This window comes from Sinohyriopsis cumingii, chromosome 15 (genome assembly GCF_028554795.1).
Source record: "Sinohyriopsis cumingii isolate HCF-2022 chromosome 15, ASM2855479v2, whole genome shotgun sequence".
NCBI classification, from domain to species: domain Eukaryota; kingdom Metazoa; phylum Mollusca; class Bivalvia; order Unionida; family Unionidae; genus Sinohyriopsis; species Sinohyriopsis cumingii.
In genome coordinates this window covers 26,719,872-26,740,326 of record NC_142975.1, presented here as the reverse complement: position 1 = coordinate 26,740,326, position 20,455 = coordinate 26,719,872, and the positions used below count along the sequence as shown (strand labels likewise).

Below are 20,455 nucleotides of genomic sequence, written 5' to 3'. Positions count from 1 at the left end.
ATTGATTCATATATGAGGAATTATATTATGAAAGACCTGCTTTTAATATCATTTCAAAATGACTGCCACACTGTATAGTCTTTTGTAACAAGGTGGTACATATTCTTCGTTTAGAATTTTGAATATTCCACTCATGGTTTTGAGTACGTACTGTAAATAGCAATTAGACTATGAGTGAATATTGCACATTTCTAGCTTAGTCTCAGGTTCTCCTTAAAGGATATTAATATCCTGTTAAACAGACCATTCTGGAAAATAGCAAGGTCAGTAATGTCTGTAACAATATGAGTGACATTGATGATTGTGAAGACTCCTAATATGGATTCCACACAAAGCTTTTTCACTCTGAATTGTAGCCGTAAAAGTCAGGCCTCATAAGTGGTAGCTTTCATACAAGAACATCACAATACTTGGAACTTTCAAGCTGAAAATCATCAAAATGGATGTATTGTGAGTGCTCATGTTCAGGTGACTGTTACTTTTTTTAACCAACAAACACAATGCATATACAGAGTCCAGGAAACATGCTATGGTTACTTTATTACATCACATGATAACCTTGGTGAGGAAGCAAGTCCTAAGGTTTTCACATCTCAGCCAAGAGCATCCACACATATTAACTCTACAAACAAAAGCAGCTCTAATGTCAAACAATTAACATACAATGAATTTACATGTGCATCAAAACACTTCTGATTTCACAATACACATAGATGTCTAAATTACATGACACCATTAGTGTCTTAAAAAGCCGAATAGAACTACTCCAAAAAACAATTAACCAATACAGTGGGATCAATGAGAGACCTGAAGGATGATTGTGCACAAATAAGCACCAATACATACTCCAATGATTTACAAACAACACCTGTACCAGAAGGAGCAAAAGAGAAAATAGTCAAATGTCAGTTCAAATCATAAAGATAGATTGTATAATTAAGAAAACACACATCGTCATCAGCAGCAAACTACATGCGCAGACAGCAATTCAGCAAACTAACCTGAAAGCAAAAGATCAAAACCCAAGCCCACATTACCAAAGATCCAGAAAGTCAGCCTTGGGAGAAAGACTTGTCTCAATGACTCATCACTACTAAAAGGAATAAAAATTCATAGTTTAAGAAACACTCTTGTTTACACTCAGAGTAACCAAAATCAGAATAACCTAGGCTTTGATAAAGATTCATTTAACTCCATACGAGACAGTGATGGTGACTGTCAGTGGCTTAATCAATTTGATTATAACTGTAGTATCACACAAGAGACAATGGAGAAAGACTGAAAGTCTAACTGCAAACATGGCAAAAATCTATATGGTGATGCCGATGTGGACAGTCCATTAACTTCTGCAGACTGTGCTAAAACTTTGGGTTGCTTCTCATCAGCAAATATGAGTCCATTCTAAATTTGATGGTGGTGTATGACATGAAAACTATCATAGCAATCACATTCATCTGAATCAGAAGGGTACTGCAGCTCATCTCAAAGGCACTTACAGTTACATCAACATCTTAAAAATGCCAACTTCAAAGGCTTTGACCGTTACATCAACATCCTAAAAATGCCAACTCAAATGAACCTGCAGTTACATCAACAACCTAAAAATGCTAACTCAAACACACCTGCAGTTACATCAACAACCTAAAAATGTCAACTCAAATGCACTGACAGTTACATCAACATCCTAAAAATGCTAACTCAAACACACCTGCAGTTGCATCAGCATCCTAAAAATGCCAACTCAAAGGCACTGACAGTTACATCAACATCCTAAATATGCCAACTCAAATGCACTTACAGTTACATCAACATCCTAAAAAGGCCAACTCAAACACACCAACAGTTACATCAACATCCTAAAAATGCTAACTCAAACACACCTGCAGTTACATCAACAACCTAAAAATGCCAACGCAAAGGCACTGACAGTTACATCAACATCCTAAATATGCCAACTCAAATGCACTTACAGTTACATCAACATCCTAAAAAGGCCAACTCACACACACCGACAGTTACATCAACATCCTAAAAATGCTAACTCAAACACACCTGCAGTTACATCAACAACCTAAAAATGCCAACTCAAAGGCACTGAGAGTTACATCAACATCCAAAAAATGCCAATTCAAACACACCTGCAGTTACATCAACAACCTAAAAATGCCAACTCAAAGACACTGAGAGTTACATCAACTAAAAATGCCAACTCAAAGACACTGAGAGTTACATCAACATCCTAAAAATGCCAACTCAAATGCACCGACAGTTACATCAACATCCTAAAAATGCCAACTCAAATGCACTAACAGTTACATCAACATCCTAAAAATGCCAACTCAAAGGCACTGACAATTATGTCAACATCCTGAAAATGCCAATTCAAACACACCTGCAGTTACATCAACAACCTAAAAATGCCAACTCAAAGGCACTGAGAGTTACATCAACATCCTAAAAATGCCAACTCAAAGGCACTCACAGTTAATGTACTTTCTAATAATGGTTTTTATTGGTGATATATTGCCATATTGTTAACCTGGATATAATACACTCTTGGATATTTTGTACCTTACACTGTGTCGTGCATGAATGACAGGTGCCTTAAAGCAATGTGTTGATATTTCATTCTCTTTCTCTTGTGATTTTGTTGGATCCAGTTTTCAGTCTGATACCATTCAAACCTCTGAGGACAACCAAACACAATTTGTTTCTCTATATTCATGTTAATGATGAATGTGTCATGTTAGCTGACAAATGTGATACACACTATGGATGCATACCCTACCGATACCAAGTTTGTGGATATATTTTTGCCTTTAATACACTGCTCATGAAGAACACAAATGTGAATAAATGATACAGTAAAAGGTTTGTTTCTTTCATATTATTATCAAATAAGTGTTTTATTTATCTATTTTATTGTAGCAAGCAGTGTGGGGGATGCATAAACTGAATACAATTTACTTCATTTCCTAAATCTTGGGACAAATGATCTAGGTAAAAAAAATTCACCGTACATTTGTGACAGAATTTTTAAAAATTATTTTATTGTTTCCCAATATACTGGGCAAATTTGGTAATATTGCGATTGGAACTTTTTGATCTAGTTCAATGGAAATTTATCATTGTGTTCCTCCTGTGTCTAAATTAGGCCCATTGCTGTTTCTTATTTCATCAATGACCTTCATCATTGGACACAGCACACAAACAAAGACTTATTTACTGATAATGCTTCTATTACAGCTTCAGGCAGTGATGTAAGTACTGTTGTAACCCTATAGACTCTGACATAGGAAATAATGAAATGTGGTCCAAACAAAATAAAACAGTTATAAGTGAAACAAAAGCAAAATGCATTGTAATAGCCACACCTAAAAAGCAAATATGGCAACAAGTGATCAATGCATTGAAAATGTTAAGGAAGAAAAACCTTTAGGCGTGATTTAAAGTGGGTCAAACAGATTGACTATGTTAGTAGATCTCTCATCAAGTAAAGTTATGCTTACTTATACCTACTCATGCAAACTAGATTAATGTACTATACTGCCTACATTCTGCAAATTACTGAACACTTTGATATTATGGGAAAAATGCCCCAAGAGTTAGTAAGAAAGAATAAGCACGAAACAAAAAAGAGAGTGACTGATCTGATTCTTAATGCATTTTTCAACAATCAATTTTTTTCCATGAACAGGAATGACTCCAAATATATGAAACAAAATAAATTCCCAAAGGCACTACTGATCTACAAATGTATACACTGTAACAAGCATTACCATATCAAATTTGATGATAATCATGGGTAATATAGTTTACTGTTGACCTCACAAAGGTTACATGAAATTTGCAAAACAAAATACTGATCTACAAGTATTTTGATGTAGTTTTACATATTCTAGAACAAAGATTTGGAATTTTTTGCCCACATTAGTTAGATCAGCTACTTTGTTTAAAGTTTTAAAGAAAAATATCTCTTATATTTGAAGCTTCATTTTGATTGATTAATATATGTCATTATAACTTTGTAAAACCCAGTTTCTGTTCTGTCTTTGGACACGCTAATCTATGTTCTGTTTCAATCTTATTTTTATGTGTGTAAAATCCTGTTTCTATTCTGTTTTGTCTTTGGACATTATCATCTAAGTTCTGTTTCAATATGATTTGTTCACAGTAATGTAAAGTCATATGACTTGGTTGTTCTTTTGTTAAATATTATCAGTTTGCTTTTCTTACAAAAAATGTTAGCAAGATACATACATGAAAACTGTTAAAGAGCAGCAGAAAGCCTTGAGGAAATCTAGGTACATCTGTTTTCTAATATAGTTACAATCATTAAATAAAGAATTATTATTATTGCTCACAGTGACCTAATCTTATCATGACAGTAGCAATCAAAATGCATCCCCTCACCAAGTGTTTTGAATCTAGGTATAATGTTCTACATGTAAGAGGCAAAAAAAAGACAAACAAATTACCTAAATAGACAAATCTAACCTAAGCCAATAAATTGTGAAATGTATGACACAGTGACATTATTTTGTGGTAAAAGTGCAGTACCTATAGAGGTGCATATAAACATCAAGTTTGACGATTCTAGCATGAAGAGTGCTTGAAAAATAAACTTCAGAATTCAGCACTTTGTGGCTATTAACAAACTCGTTTGAAGTTCAAACGCTGTAGCCACAGTTACTATCCCTTAATTATCTGTTGATCTTGACATGATTCCCTGAATCTTTCCTAATTTCTCTGGATTTTGAACTTTCAATACATGATTTCAGTGATGTTGTTGTTGTGGGGTTTAATGCCATTTTTCAGCACACGATAGGCTATACATGGCGGCCAGTATTAATGGTGGAGGAAGAACCCGGGAAAACCCCGGAAAGATCCATTGACCCACGAGAAGCTACTGGCAAGCTTTCTCACATACCCACATTGGCTGAATCTGAGACTTGAACTGGCGCAGACAGAGGTGAGATGGCAGTGATCCGTAACAGACAGCGCTTTAGACCACTCGGCCACTCGGGGCCCCTGATTTCAATGAAACAGTACTCTCTCTCTCATATGTTTGATGTCACTTTGCATAACAGCTTCATCTGATATCTCATTGTCAAATATTCTGTCCAAAATATTGTTGTCAACTAACTATGATTTGTCTGTGAGTATTACATACCATTAAAAGCCCATTAACTGCTCATCGCTGCTTATAGTACTCCCCCATATGGCAAAAGCGGCCATTATCACCCAATAAGACTGCATTTCTTAAAATTACAAATGTGTGTTGACATTTTACAATAATTTAAAACATATGGCATAAATCATTCCCAATATTTTAAAAGTGGACTATTATTAAATAAATATTTAAAGTTGTAAAAGTAGTTCCAGATTGGGTGTTAAATAAGGAAATTTTAGCTGTATGATATGAAATAACAGACTGAATACTGGTGTTAAATGGCAGATCTGCCATGAAAGATTAAATGGGTGATGATACAATGTATACTTGGTGCAACGCACATGAGCTTAATGCAACATGAATGTAAAACTAATGTGCATGCATGTTAAAAGCAAGCCCCTTTTGCCCCCTATGCAGGGGTATTTGCAGTGAAACCCACTCCAAACCTGCCTACACATGTATATGATTAAATCAATATGAATGCTGATGCCAGTGGTGGGAATAGTACCATGACACCTCTGCTTCACAGAGATGAGCTAAAAAAATTACTCGGCACTGTCTACTGAGGCCAGCTGGCAGGTAGGTTATACATGACAGAGTGGAAGATCACTACAGCCTTATTTGTTTGGCTGCAACTTTCCAGTTGGGACAATAAAACTTAATCCATCCATGTCATGGACATAGAAGATGACCACTATACTAGGTCCATGGAGGACACAGCATAGATTGTAATGTGCATTTTCTGAAATCCATGAGGTGTGTACTGTGCTCATGTAAATATGTAAAAATCTGTGTCCACTATACCTTACACTGTATTTCAGTATGTGCCTCAGCCACAAACTAGCTGACATCATTTTTAATGATTATTGTTATACATATTACTTGTCTGACAATTCAGGGTAGTGAAAGTCATATTGACTTAATTCACAAATTACCATTAATTCACCAAATAATGTAAATACCAACACTTTTCATCAATTTTTGATGCATTGAATAGTAGAGTACTTTAGCAACTGATTACTGAGATGTTTATCATTTCATGTTACTGATTAATGAGATGTTTATCATTTCATGTTACTGATTAATGAGATGGTTATCATTTTTGATGTTACTGATTACTGAGATGTTTTTCATTTCATGTTACTGACTAATGAGATATTTATCATTTCATGCTACTGACTACTGAGATGTTTATCATTTCATGTTACTGATTACTGAGATGTTTATCATTTCATGTTACTGATTACTGAAATGTTTATCATTTCATGTTACTAATTACTGAGATGTTTATTGTTTGAGTAACAGTGATAAATTTGATACCTTCAGCATCAAACAGTCTCCTTTCCCTTACCTATTTTCTTTTTATCCCTCTTTCTCCATGTTTATATACTTCTTTGATTTTGGAATTCCAGAAAAAGAATGGATTTGAATATTCCATTGTATTCTTCTGTGCTGACCGAATAATGTTTAGAAGTTGATTGACTTGTTCCTTTCACCTTCTACATATTTTGTTTGTTGAAAAACATTATAGCTATTACCATTAAAATCATGTTTTCATATTTTTTGCTATTATTCCATACTATAAGTATAATTTCAGTAAGACTTATGGTCAAATCATATAGGTCATTATTTTGTATTATATTAAACTGGAAATTGAGGACGCTTCTTTTGAGACTGTATTTATTGTCAAATATGTTATATATAGTGTGGTTTGCCAAAAAAGTATGCATCCCCAAGGCTGCTAAACTTTTTTTTAAGCATCAATACAAAAAACATATGCATATTTTTATGTCCATTTCAGCATAATGGAGAAGCCTGGGTGTTAATGGTGTATGTTTATAATGGACAGGATGGGGTTTATATAACACCTTTTGCATTCATTTCAGGGTTCAAAATCTTGATTATCAATGATTTCCTAATCCCTCTGTCTGATGTAAGTGACGGTAAATAAAACGATGAACTGAACTTGTGTCTTTGATCATTAACACCTCAAATTACTACATTACTCCTAACGATAATGTGATTTTAAAAAATATACCCTAACATAAAGTAGTTCTGTATTAAACTTGCTGATTTTTATGAAGTCTTTTGCATAATTTATCCAGTACAAGATGAACTTATCCATAACATGGTATGCTTTTTAGGACTTCCCGAAAAAGAGTTTGGGTGAAGGACAACTCAACTTGACTTTTCCTCACCATTCATTTCGTTAGAAAGTGGCATGACTGAACCTTTATTAGAGCAAATCATGTCTCTTGGCTGTTGGTTCACACAAGGGACTTGTTTGTCACTAATCACCATCTGACCACTGTTGCTATCACCCCCTCCAGAAATGGCATCACGTTGTTGTTCTGAATGCATTAAGTCTGATGTATTGTTAGTGTCTAAATTTGACTCCAAACCATTCACAGACAACGATTTGTGGTTGTGTTCATTAGACCTGTTCTTCTGAGACTGGTTTTGCATTCCTTCACTGCCAGGTTGACCTTCTGAAAGAACAAACATTTATTTCACAATACACACACTAGTGATAAATAACCATGTACCACTGTATAATGGAACTAAGTGCTACAGAAATGTGAAGTTTATATGCTTATCATAAGGTTTTATAAGTTACTAAGTTTGTAGAGGCACCATCTTTGTCATCAGTTACTAAGTTTGTAGAGGCACCATCTCTGTCAAATTGCATTTACCCTATTTCACTTAAGCTTTTACACACCCTAAAAAACTTTAATTTTTGAAGTACGATAAATAATGTGTGAAAATATTAATTATCATGTTTGGAAAGTGATCACATGCTGAAACAAAAATAAATATAAAATGTAATAAAAAAAAGCAATATTAAATTCACAAATATCTTAATGTTCCAACATAATTGTTCTAAAGCATTATGCACTTGTAAAATGTATGGTAACGAATATGCTGATACACACACACATACATATATATAGTGTACATAGCACTAGATAAGCTGAAAAATGGATAACTATTACACAGATCATGCCTATGTTCTTACATATTGATATTCTGAGAAATCATGTCCCAATGACCAGATATGATTGTAATGCAAATGAGTGAATGTAGTTTGTTTGCTTTCATGAAAGAGAGAGAGAGAGTGAGAGAGTTTTCATGCCATTTTGCTTGCTATACTTTAGATACCCCTATTTACCTGAATCTTTATCAGAAAAACCAGTAATGGTAATACCTGAATGGAAATTTAAAAATAAAATACATGCCATACCCATTCAATTTCAAAGATATATTTATAGGTTACTGCATCCGAATATGAATGAGTTTTTTATGAGTAAGACTGCATGATCTTGGGAGTGCAGTATTAGCTTGAAAAAAACGGTTTCATATTTTCCCATACAAATGCAGTAACCCTTTCATTATATACTCATTTCATGTTCCTACCTAAGGCTCAATAATAAAAGAATACACTACAAGAAACAAAGTAACTGAATTTATCCTGTATTCCAAAATAAACACACAACATTAAAGTCATCAATACACAGTAACAATATTAATGTGTACATTGCACCACCCAGCACAACCTTTGAACTTTGTCACAAGGTCAACATTAGTTTTAAAAAGATTCTCATTTTGGTCTACTTAAAATTGAAATTTAGAGTCCTATTTTGAATGAATGCACATTGAAACAACTTTTCTAGTTAGTCTGGAATGGATGAATTTTGTTTTTCTGTTGATCCAACTCAATTTTGCTTTTCTGCTTGTGATGGACTGGATTTATTAGCTGAGTCAATTCGGTGTGATGCACATGTGATTTGAGCAGTGAACTGACACTGACTTAACCACAACTCAGTTTTGTCATTGAGTTTTGGAATCATAATGTACAAAAAATGTTAATTCCTTTAACTGAATTATCAAAAGATGCTATGGACTATCTTGAGTGCAGTAAGGAGAATGTGATTTCTGTTGAAAAGGCTGATGAAACTACAGCACAATTCTGCAATGTGCAGGCCTATCATGGTTTGGAACAAATGACATGGACAATGTAATTCGATTTGCAGAACTAAGAAAGTACATTTTGAGGAAATTCAAGATGCAAAAAATGTAGGTATATTTTATTGCTACTTCTAAAAACAGCTAAAGAAGACATGTTTATGCCCAGTCACTTGCATGCTTGCTGTTGGAAGGATACCAGCTAAGTACATGACCTGTGTGGTTTCTATCACTACTCTCACTACTCTGGTTTCTATCACTGCTCTCACTTCTCTAAGTCCAAACATTGCACATTGTATTAAAAAACTTGAACGGGAAAATTTGCAATGTATCTATCAAGTGACAGCTAACAGAAATAAGACTTCTTCATCATCTTGGCATATGAGGTCTGAGGCTCTTAGTTTTCAATCAAAACCTTCAGCTCCATTCTTTTCTCAAATTTAGTATTTTGACTGACTTGTAAAATGGTATTATGTGACAGATATGTGATAGCCCTTGGCTTCAGTATTCTTTTCTATCCTATTGTTATAGACTTTAGAGAGCACTGGTCATAGTCTGAACCATTCTATTTGTAAAAAGTTACAAGCATTTCTCATAAATAACTCTTTAAATGATCAGAATAGTATTTTTAATAATGAATCTCTCAATTTATTGTGGACATTATTACACTCATTTGTTTGCTTTTTTGCAAGTTTCATCTGTGACTCAGTGAACTTTTAAATGGATGACACAGCTTGTCAAGTTCATCCACACAAAAATCTAATCAACCAAATGCTAAATGTCTACTTCATGAGCGTACATTGTTTACAAAGTAATTCCAAATACAGGATGCTATTTTTAGCCACATGTGTGGTGCAATATGACACCATGCAGTATGGAAAAATTCTGCATGATTCTAACAATGTCAAGTTAATGGTGAAAACAAATGAGCATACGATAAAGTTCAGATATAAATATTCATAATATTTATATCCATCTGTACTCTATTCAGTTAATTATCAAAAGTTTTGTATATGCTGCTAAACATTTTAGATGCTGTGTTCTTTTTTCTGCAATGAAACTGTGTTTATATTTCTACCCATAAAAAGAAGCAATATCCTTGATGAATAAAGGCATGCACTTCACGTTCTTAGGCAGGATTGGGTCCTTCATCTGTATGCATGCCAAGCATAACTGTTACTTGCATTAAATAAATTTGACACTTCTGTCACCGGGTACAAAGGTGTCACTGGTCTGTTATCAAACTTAAAAGAGTCGCTTTTGGCATATATACTGCAATATACGTGAACACAGGTGCCAACATTAAAATTGTCACAAAGAAGTACACAAAGCAGCAAATAATTAAGAATAAATACAGTGATTAGTCAATAGTGGCAACTGCAGGAAGATTTAACCCCTTGGGAGAATAAAGTGGTATGGAATGTCTAATCTATATTTAATAAAGTTTAAAGATAGCTAGGGTACTTAAAGCACAGGGTAAATTCACACATATTTATACTAAAACAAAAACCAGTCCAATGGAACACAAACCAGCTATTTCATTAAGTCCTCATTCTTACCCAGACTGTTTTCAATTATGATGGATGTTTATTTCTGTAAGGCAAAGATATATGTGTACAAAATCCTCATTGTTTTGATGTAAAGTCTACATCATGATCTACATTAGGATTTGGAATACATGTGTCACTTAGTATTTGTGAACACTTAAGCCATGTAAACTCAAGTGATTATTTATTTCACCCAAGATACATACTGTGTATACTGTGCTTGATTCGTATGTTGAAGTATGGATGGCTTTCAATAAGTAAGATGTACAGGTGAGTTGTAGTTAATTATAGCATGCAGTTGATTCAATATATATGAATACTGGGGCATGTTTTTCATTAAACTGTGTCTCTGATTAAATATATTATAAAAAAAAAAACTTAACCAAAACCTGTGCATTTTCAAAACTAAATAACAATTTGTAAAGAGATATGTATTTGAATTATGAAATAGATTGAATTTGACAATGACTGGATTCATGTTTCTTTATTTTAGCCACATTATGCTCGTTGATTATTTCAAATTATAATTTCAGGTCAGTGAGGGAACATAACAGAATACTCAAATGATATAAGTGGTATTGCTCACTGATACAACTAGGAAAACACAGTCAAGTCATTTTTCAAAGTCACTTAACACCACTTTAACACCAAGAGTTGCTCATTCTGTTATATTTACCCTAATAAACTAATAAAATGTTATTTCTTTCTGAAAATGTGGAAGACAGCAAATATAAACCTCAATGTTTCATCATTCATTGATGGACAGGATTTGAATGTCTGAAAAACTGTGTCCAAAATAAGAATGTTTTTGTAACTTTTGAACACTTATTGCAGAAACAAAGAATTATGCAAGAAATATTCAAATTTTGTGATGTCAGTCAAATGTATTGTTAACTCATTTAAGGCTGGGAGCTTTTCTTGTTTTCACTTAAAATTTGGGTAGAAGAGACAGTTTTCTTGTTATCTGGCCATCAGGCCAGTGCAGGAGCAGATGGGTGAAAATTTGATGTTTTTGTTGCACATTGCCTACCCAAAATGCAAAAGTTAAATGCATCCAATTTCTTTTTTAAAAAGGTTTGTTTGTCCACTTGAAATTTAGTTAGGTCTGTTTTAGAAATAATAAAGGGACGTCTAAAATCTGGACAAACATTACAGTCCTGCAACCACCAATCCTTTAGTAAAGAAAACTGGGTCCCAAAATTGTCATTTTACCCAATTATTTATTAATGTGTGTAAAATGTCTCCGTTACTTGACATCAAAGTAAGGCTACAACCTTCTTCTTTTCTTTAACACCACCCATATGTTTCATTGTCAAGTGTGACTGAAAAATTGTGAAAGCTACATTAAAATTCAAATCATAAGCACGTACACTCGCTGCAACAGTTACATTAAAATCCGAATCACAAACACGTACACTCACTGCAACAGGGTTACATTAAAATCTGAATCACAAACACGTACACTCACTGCAACACAGTTACATTAAAATCCGAATCACAAACACGTACACTCACTGCAAAAGGGTTACATTAAAATCTGAATCACAAACACGTACACTCACTACAACACGGTTACATTAAAATCTGAATCACAAACATGTACACTCACTGCAACACGGTTACATTAAAATCTGAATCACAAACACGTAAACTCACTGCAACATGGTTACAATTTTATGTCACAAGATAGAGATCCTCTTTAAATCTTGCACTTTGGTTCTCAAAGTTTACACTATATTCTACAATGTGGAATCATAATTTTCAAACCAGTTATATGTCTTTGTTTATCTTTGTTTCTGCAGCTACTCAAAATTCTTGTCACACAGGGCAAAATCCATATGGATTAGAACCAGAACACAAGCACAAAATATACTAAAACATTATTAATATTCAGCATTCACTAACTATTCTACATGTGTAAATTCTGCTGAATGATCATGAACTGGAAATTTGCAATGAGGTCTGGTGCTCAGACTGCTGTATTACATTACTCCAATATACTTCTTTTAAGGTTTGTACAGCAGTGTTGATTTGTTGTTTTTTATCATCTGACATGTTTTAAAGTTTGAAAAGATCCATCTGCTCTAACATTTTCCATTATATAACATCCACAACTCACACCATAAAGCGTTTCACTTAACATTTGCTGCCATTTTCCATTTTCTTTAGAAGTACAAACTGGTTCACAACTTAACTAGCTTATTAATGAAATGAATGTGTGTGGCAAAGTTAACATATGAAGAAACCTGCCTGTTTTCTTTGAAATAGGTCATTTACAGTTGCTGTAAATCGCAAATAAGGAAAATACTCTGCTATTCTCATGCAACAGTCACCTTTTAAAGAATATTTTCAAATTTATATCAGTGGAATTAAACAGATGATAACAAAAATGACAAAAACAACTTTATATTGCTTCTTTTTAATTCTTATTTTTAATGTACCAAAAAGGCATAATTCATATACAGACTGGCATAATCTGGTGAAAAAAGTGTAATGATTACAGCAAATGCACGATGGTTGGCATGTATGGATTAAGCCTCAACAAACTCTGACTCCCTCTACCCCCACAAACATTATTCCATGAAAACCAGAGCGTAATCAATGAGTACATAGTTAACCACTACATTCACTAGTTCCCAATAGCCACTGTAAATATTATCATGCAGAAAATAAATTCAGGCTAAAGTGATCCTGTCCCCATTTCTAACTAACAATTGTTTTGCACTCTTTTATGTAGACATTTCTCCTTCAAATCATTTTAAAATATAAAATGTTGCTTTTATGTAGACATTTCACCTTCAAATCATTTTAAAATAAAAAATGTTGCTTTAACTGGCTCTTTATGGTCAGTCACATTGTGCTGAGTTAACATACTGTGTAGCTACCTACCTACCAACCCACTATCTACTTATCTACTGTGACAGGGAATAAAAGAAAGAAAAATAACAATAAAAAGGAATATTCTTTTCAATCATATCAAAGCATAGGTATTATAATCAGTTGATAAAACCAAAGATATATATCTCTGCTCTTTTTGCATTCGTTTCTTAAAATCAATATCGTTTTTAAGTTCTACTTGATGAGATATTATTATTGTCCACTTTGGACTTTTTTAACACAACATTTAAAGAAAGTCAGTGAGCATGAAATATAGTCCGCAAAGACCTATTCTAGCAAAAAGAATGTAGAACTTCTCAAAATGCATTCACTAACCATGTTTCATCATTCTAGGAAGGAGAGAATGCATTTAACATGCCAAACTGAATGACTCATGTGGTCATGAGTCAAATGCAAACACTCATCCAAAAACCCAGTAAAAGATGAAATACAGGTTACAATGAGCCCTGTTGTAAAGTGGTAGTAACAGATCATCAATTTTTAGATTCTAGGACGAATAGAGCCTGAGAAATGAACATCAAGCACAAAATTTAACCCAAGTCAGTGAAGCGTAAAATATGGTCAATATTGATCTGCAACTGAAATGAGAGAGTATCGCTCATAAAGCGGTTCCCCAAGTTTCATGATCCATAGTATCCAGAGAGCATGTCAAAACCAAATGTGGTCATGAGCAAAATGCAACGCCTTTATTTAAACCTGTAAAATTTGAAATATAGGGCACAGTGACCTGGTATTTGGGTAGTACTAAGAGGAATGTGTATAATCACCTAGATTTAACGAGTAGAACATGAGCAGTAAAAAGGTCAAATTGAACAAGTTTTTTAAATGTGAAATATGGGATACAGGTATCTACTTTTAAGATGAGGTTAAAGTATTTATTAAGATGCATCTTGTTGACATGTTTCATGTTCAGATGGACACATACATGGTCATCAATGTCATCCAGTTTGTATAAAAATGGTGTTGAAAAAAAAAACGAACCGGTAATACTTTTTAGGCACTTCATTATCAAAGTTACTTTAGTTCCTAAAAGTTGCATCTTGCATAGTAATATCAGTTATTAGCAATACAAAATCTCAGGACTCTTGCAAAATGGAATAAACTAGAGTAATTTTCTTAACTTTATCTAAAGTAAGGAATACATTTCCTCAACTATTAAAATAAGATAATTTGCATGTGCAGTCAAGTGTAACAGAACATCTCTTGTTATGCTATTATTAGCATTGGTTCATAGTAAAGAAGATAAAGGGATTTAAGAAAAAAACTTGAATAATTTGTGCTTACAAATGAAAAATGGAACTTTAGTCTCCATGTGTCTTGGTTTGCATATATTATGTTCTTAAGAAGTATCATAAATGGTAAATTATTTGCTGGTAAACATTACCACTTTAATAATCTAAAACCCTCTTTTGTTAATTGGGTATTCCTATACTAAAAGTGCCTGTGTCTTGTAAGCAAGCCAGTCAAACCAGTAACCAAAACATGCCAGCTACTAACGGACTAAGCATTTTTTATGCCATAGAAGTGGCTCTTGTTGTATTCACTGTAATCTTGACACTGAATCTGAAATCCATGAGTGGCTCTCTTGTTTTGGATCCAAGCCATCCACAAAATTTGGTCAAGACACAGAAGTCCTGTTATTCTGCAGAAATCACTTTTCAACTTTCAGTCTCAGTGACCTTCACATTTGACCTACTGATAGGTGCATTTTTCAAAAGGCCTAAAACTTAGCGAGCCATCTAAAAAGTTTGGTTATGATTTGTGGCATGGGACTGTTATTGTGTAGAAACCATATTCCTTCTTGGTATACCTCTGACTTTACCTTTGAACCCTCAAATCAATTGGGGTCTTCCTTGTGCAAATGCACACACTCTAGAAAGTTAAGATAAGGCAGGTGGTAGCAGGTACTGAACTTAAGTAGTTCAAAAATTTGTGAAAACATCTTTCAGCCCATGATTTTTACCTTTGACCTTTTAAACCTAATATACACAGGTATCTTTCTTATCTCAAATGCAAGCCATTTACAAAGTTTGGTGAAGATATCTGGCCAGAAATTTTCCTACCACTTCCTAAGTGGGTTTTAGGGGGCCCTTGGAACAGGGAAAGTTTTTGCACAAACAAGCAAAACTGGCAATTTCTGGGATAAAAGAAAACAAGAATGCAAACACAGTAGTCTTTACTTACATTTCATGCTTGACTGTCATAAGCAGTGTATTGAAGAGGGCTGAATTGTAATAAAGGAATCACTCATAAATCCATCACCACAAAATCTTTCTACTTAAGTTGCAAACTAAGCATTATAAATATGGATGTAATTTTTATTACTTTTTTCTCATTTACAGTTGCAATACAATATGTCTGCTTCTATGGCACAAGACTAAAAGAAACATTTGTAAACAATGTCAAGTTACTCCAGGGCACAGCAACCCAGTTTTAGTAAACAACTCCCCTTCATTCCAAGTGCACCAATAATGTAACACTAAATGCATGTAGGTAAAATGTATCAAATAGCAACCCAGTTTTGGTATTTGACAACGTGCATCTATACTGAAAATTAGGTGTCAATGGACTTACTAATATAGCAGTTACTGTTTGAAAAGGAAAGATGGATGGATGGACATTGGGACAAGTACATGGATGATAATAAATGTAATGAAATTTAACATCCTCTTTTTCAACTTAGGGGAGAAAAATTTCTTACCATTTGGTGGCAAGGACTGGGCTTGAACCACTTCAGCTTGTTGTGCATCCTGATGAACTGGAAAATTTAGAATTTATACAAGATAATCAAGGAATTATTTTTATTTCAGTTTCTTAAGGGATAAAATTCCATTGAAATTTTTTTATATCATTGAGATAAATAAGATCAACCAATTACAGCTACTGGGTAATTCACTATCTTTTATGGTGCCAATTGTATAGATGTTGCAGTTGCTACAAACCCAAATTAAAAAAAAACAATGAACAACCAGTGATTAAAATAAATGAATTCACTTACTAACTGAGCTTTATCATTTACAAGATTCAAGAAGCCATGAAGCTTAAAAACTGAAATATATATTCAACTTATGTCAGTGAAGCACTTAGATTCATGAAAGTTTTTGAAGGTATACATCTTGATGAGTACCTCACCCTCATCACAAAAGTAGGTCACTGTGACCCATATGTCATGCTTCACTGAGTTTGGTTAAAATTTATATTAAGTTTATTTCTTAAGCTCCGTTCAAGTAAGAATCATCAAACTATATGATTCTGCTTGTCTCTTTTAGTCTTGTACATTTACCACAAAATAATAGTATGTACTGGCTAAGGTTACATTCTTCTGTTCATGATCAAATAGCACCCTTTATATGTTTAAGCTGGCTATCTCTTTCAATATACTGGTACTCCTATTATTTATTTATGCCAGGAGCACTATTATTATAATTTAACTCTTTCATTTTCTTCTTAACCTTGTAAGGGCCATAATATCTAATCTAAAGAAAAATTTGACGAATGAGCAACAGAGACAGAACTCCATTATTACTCAACTCAAACGTTCTAACTATTGATGTTCTGTCAAACTGTAATTTCACTTTTGACTTGAATTGCAAATGCCAAATTCAAGCATAATAGGCTGGAAAGTTCCAGACATAAAAAGTGACCCTTGACCCAATTGGATAGATTTGGAAAGGCCAATTTGAGTAAAAGACTTTATCAAAGCTTTTACTATTATTTTTGATTTTATAGTCCTCAAGCAAATTGCCTCTGGAAACCTTGTTGACACACACATAATGGTCAACAGGTATTGGTTACCTGACTTGGTCTTAGGTAAGGGACCAACACAATCTACCATAATTGTGCTAAATGGTTTGTCAAAGGCAGGAATAGGTTGTAGATGAGCCTTAAGTATTTTCTGATTGGGTTTTCCTACCATTTGACAGGTATAACAAGATCTACAGTATTTACTAACATCACCTTTGACTTTTGGCCAATAGAAGTGAGTCAAGATCTCAAGATCTTCTGATAAGTTTTATTAATACCTAAATGACCAGCCAAAGGAGTTTCATGGGCCAGACTAAGTATTTCCTGTCTGTAAGGTTCTGGAACTAAAATTGGATAGTTCACTGACCATTTGTCATCAGCAGGTACCTCGGGAGGTCTCCATTTTCTCATAAGACTTCCATTTTTAATGAAATAACAGACAGGAACTTCAGTAGCTTCAGTTTCACTAATGGCCCTTTGAAACAAACAGGAGATCTCAGGATCTTTTTCCTGTTCGACGACAAGCAATTGTCATGTATCACTTGAATAAAGAGAATGGGACTAAAGAGACATTTGCAGTTAACATGTGATTCCACCTTGTCACAAAAAGGCTGCTCATTGGATGCCCCCAAAGCAAAAATGTTTAGTGTCGCTTTTTAGATGCCCTTTAGATTATGCATTCAACTTATTCCTTCAAACATTTAGTTAATAATTCTATCGAAATGACACACGATAAAAAACAAAACAAAGCATAAATGAGTAATTCAACATGCTACTAACTCACTAATATCATCCCTGTTACCAATGGACTAATCAAAATTAGTTCATGTTTTGATGCCTTCTATACTATGCTCTGAACTTAAGCATTTCATGCATTGATATTTCTACTGAAACAGCACAATGCAGTATGTTATTAATCTGTTAACATCATCTCCACTACTAAAGGTGTAAGCAAAAAATGTCAGTGTTGCATTAACTCGTAAATAACACAAAGTTAATGATAGTGTGGTGTAACGTGGTCTTAAATAGATGAAGTTCATAAATGTGAGAAAGTCATTCAAATTTGGCAGAAATTGTAAAAATAATGTATACAACCTGCAGAAGAATGACTGTCCCAAACAGTAAATCCAAAATGAAAGTTTGATGGTCTAATATGAACATTAAAATGGATTGGATTGTTGGAGGTAAAATGTATCATGTTATCAGTACAGCAGTGAAGCTAAAAATCTAGCAACACCTTGTGGTGGGAAGGGGAGGTAATCGGAAAGAGTTACTGCCCTTTGTCTACGAGACGGACAAAAAGCTGATTTTTGTCTTTTGTAGGGCTGGATTTGCAAGGTAGCAGGCTAATAGTCCTGATGTAATGAGATTGGGGAATGTATCTGATGGAGAAAATAATTGGAGTTTAACTTTCTAATGTATGAAGATCAGGAACAGGGGGTAGTGGTGGTGGTAATGATTTGCTCGACTGACCACAACTGCTCCTGACAGAATGAATATCCAATAACCATTAATAGACATTTTTTAACTCTGATTAAAAAATATGTAATGGCTTTGTAGACTTTGATACGACACCTATCTGATACCATGTTCTTCATGAACCTGCTTGTTTAAAAGGAACTTAATGTAAAGAAATGGTGAAAGTAATGTAACTACTTTGTATGTTGAATCATCATTACCTTGCAAAACTGACTTTGAATTTTAGGTGATTTAGCAGGTTTGTTGTTTCATTGCAAACTAATTCAAAGATGCATTTTTATGTTACATTTTGTCTGGTTTCTATTAAAAAATGCTGCTAAAACCACTTGGCAAACAAATATATTCTTGATACCAATTTCAAATATTCCATAAAACACAGTCTGATTTTATTGTTCATAAATTCATTTAAGCTCTAACCATAATATTTACCATGTTTCATGACAATCTCAAAACAAGGACCATAACCTGGATTCCAGATTCATGAGAAAATTAATGTGCAAAATGTACAAACTTGATCTCAAGGTCAAAAGAAGTTGAGTGAACAAGACACAGAATCAACTGTCTCAGCCTCCTAACAATTTATCTTAAGTATGAAGAAAATCCAAAAGGGATTTGGGAATTATAAGCAAAAGAAAAGGCTTAACATAAATTTTCTAAAACAGTGCCCTTGACCCAAGGCCAAAGGTGAGAGCAATCATATTATGGAATGATTCTTCTTCATAAGCTGATATTGGTCCAACACAAGCTTAAAAATCCAACATGGTGTTTTGGAAATGTAATGAATTTTTTTTTTTTAATCCTTATCTAAAATCTGAATGCAATTTTTATTCACTGCTATTTTCCTGATGCAAATGTGTACAAACAATTTAATGCAGCAATGAGGCCTAATTTATTCATTGCTATTTTCCTAATGCAAATGTGTACAAACCATCTAATACAGCAATAAGACCTAATTTATTCATTGCTATTTTCCTGATGCAAATGTGTACAAACCATCTAATACAGCAATGAGGCCTAATTTCTTAATTGCTTTTTTCATAATGCAAATGTGTACAAACCATCTAACATCTAATACAGCAACAAGGCTTAATTTCATAATTGCTTTTTTCGTAATGCAAATGTGTACAAACCATCTAATACAGCAACGAGGCCTAATTTCTTAATTGCTTTTTTCATAATGCAAATGTGTACAAACCATCTAATACAGCAGGAGGAGACTGATGAGACTCAGCAGACTTGTTATCTCTTCCATCTGGATTGAGGGGTCTTCTTTCTTGAGGCAAGTTGTTCTCTCCATCACTGAATGTAGATGTATACAAATGATCATTAAACTGGTCTTTCCCCTAAAATGTACCTTTCTGTCAGGTAACAATATTCAAACCAATATTTGTAAAACACATCATCCACTGTCCTCCTTTCTCCCATCAACCCTCAAAATACGTGCCTCCTGATTTAAGTCAAATAGATATAGATATGATTTTAATGTCCAGTACGATCACAAAGAGCGAGTGTCTCAACAGTTTCTATAAAATTCCAATTTGACACATATTGAAACTTAAGTCAGTGATAAAAAACACTAACTTTCAGACCAATTTTTCAAAATTCTGATATTATGTGGGAGTTCTTTTAAATTAATATAAACCACCTCTAC

At 33.7% G+C, this 20,455-nt stretch overlaps 1 protein-coding gene across 4 annotated transcripts in view; it reads right to left on the bottom strand.

The window, feature by feature from the left end:
• The window catches only part of LOC149781447 (uncharacterized), a 42,985-nt gene that overhangs the window by 8,331 nt on the left and 14,199 nt on the right, over positions 1-20,455 (bottom strand). For 2 of the 4 annotated variants that reach the window (XM_089935525.1, XM_089935526.1), the window contains exons 2-4: positions 20,000-20,103; positions 16,283-16,339; positions 7,372-7,662 (exon numbers count right to left, since the gene is read on the bottom strand). In XM_089935525.1, coding sequence (XP_089791651.1) covers positions 7,372-7,662; positions 16,283-16,339; positions 20,000-20,103 — 452 coding nt within the window. Of the gene's footprint in view, positions 1-7,371; positions 7,663-15,765; positions 15,806-16,282; positions 16,340-19,999; positions 20,104-20,455 lie in introns of those variants that run through there. The other 2 variants (XM_089935527.1, XM_089935528.1) reach the window with 2 other exon arrangements.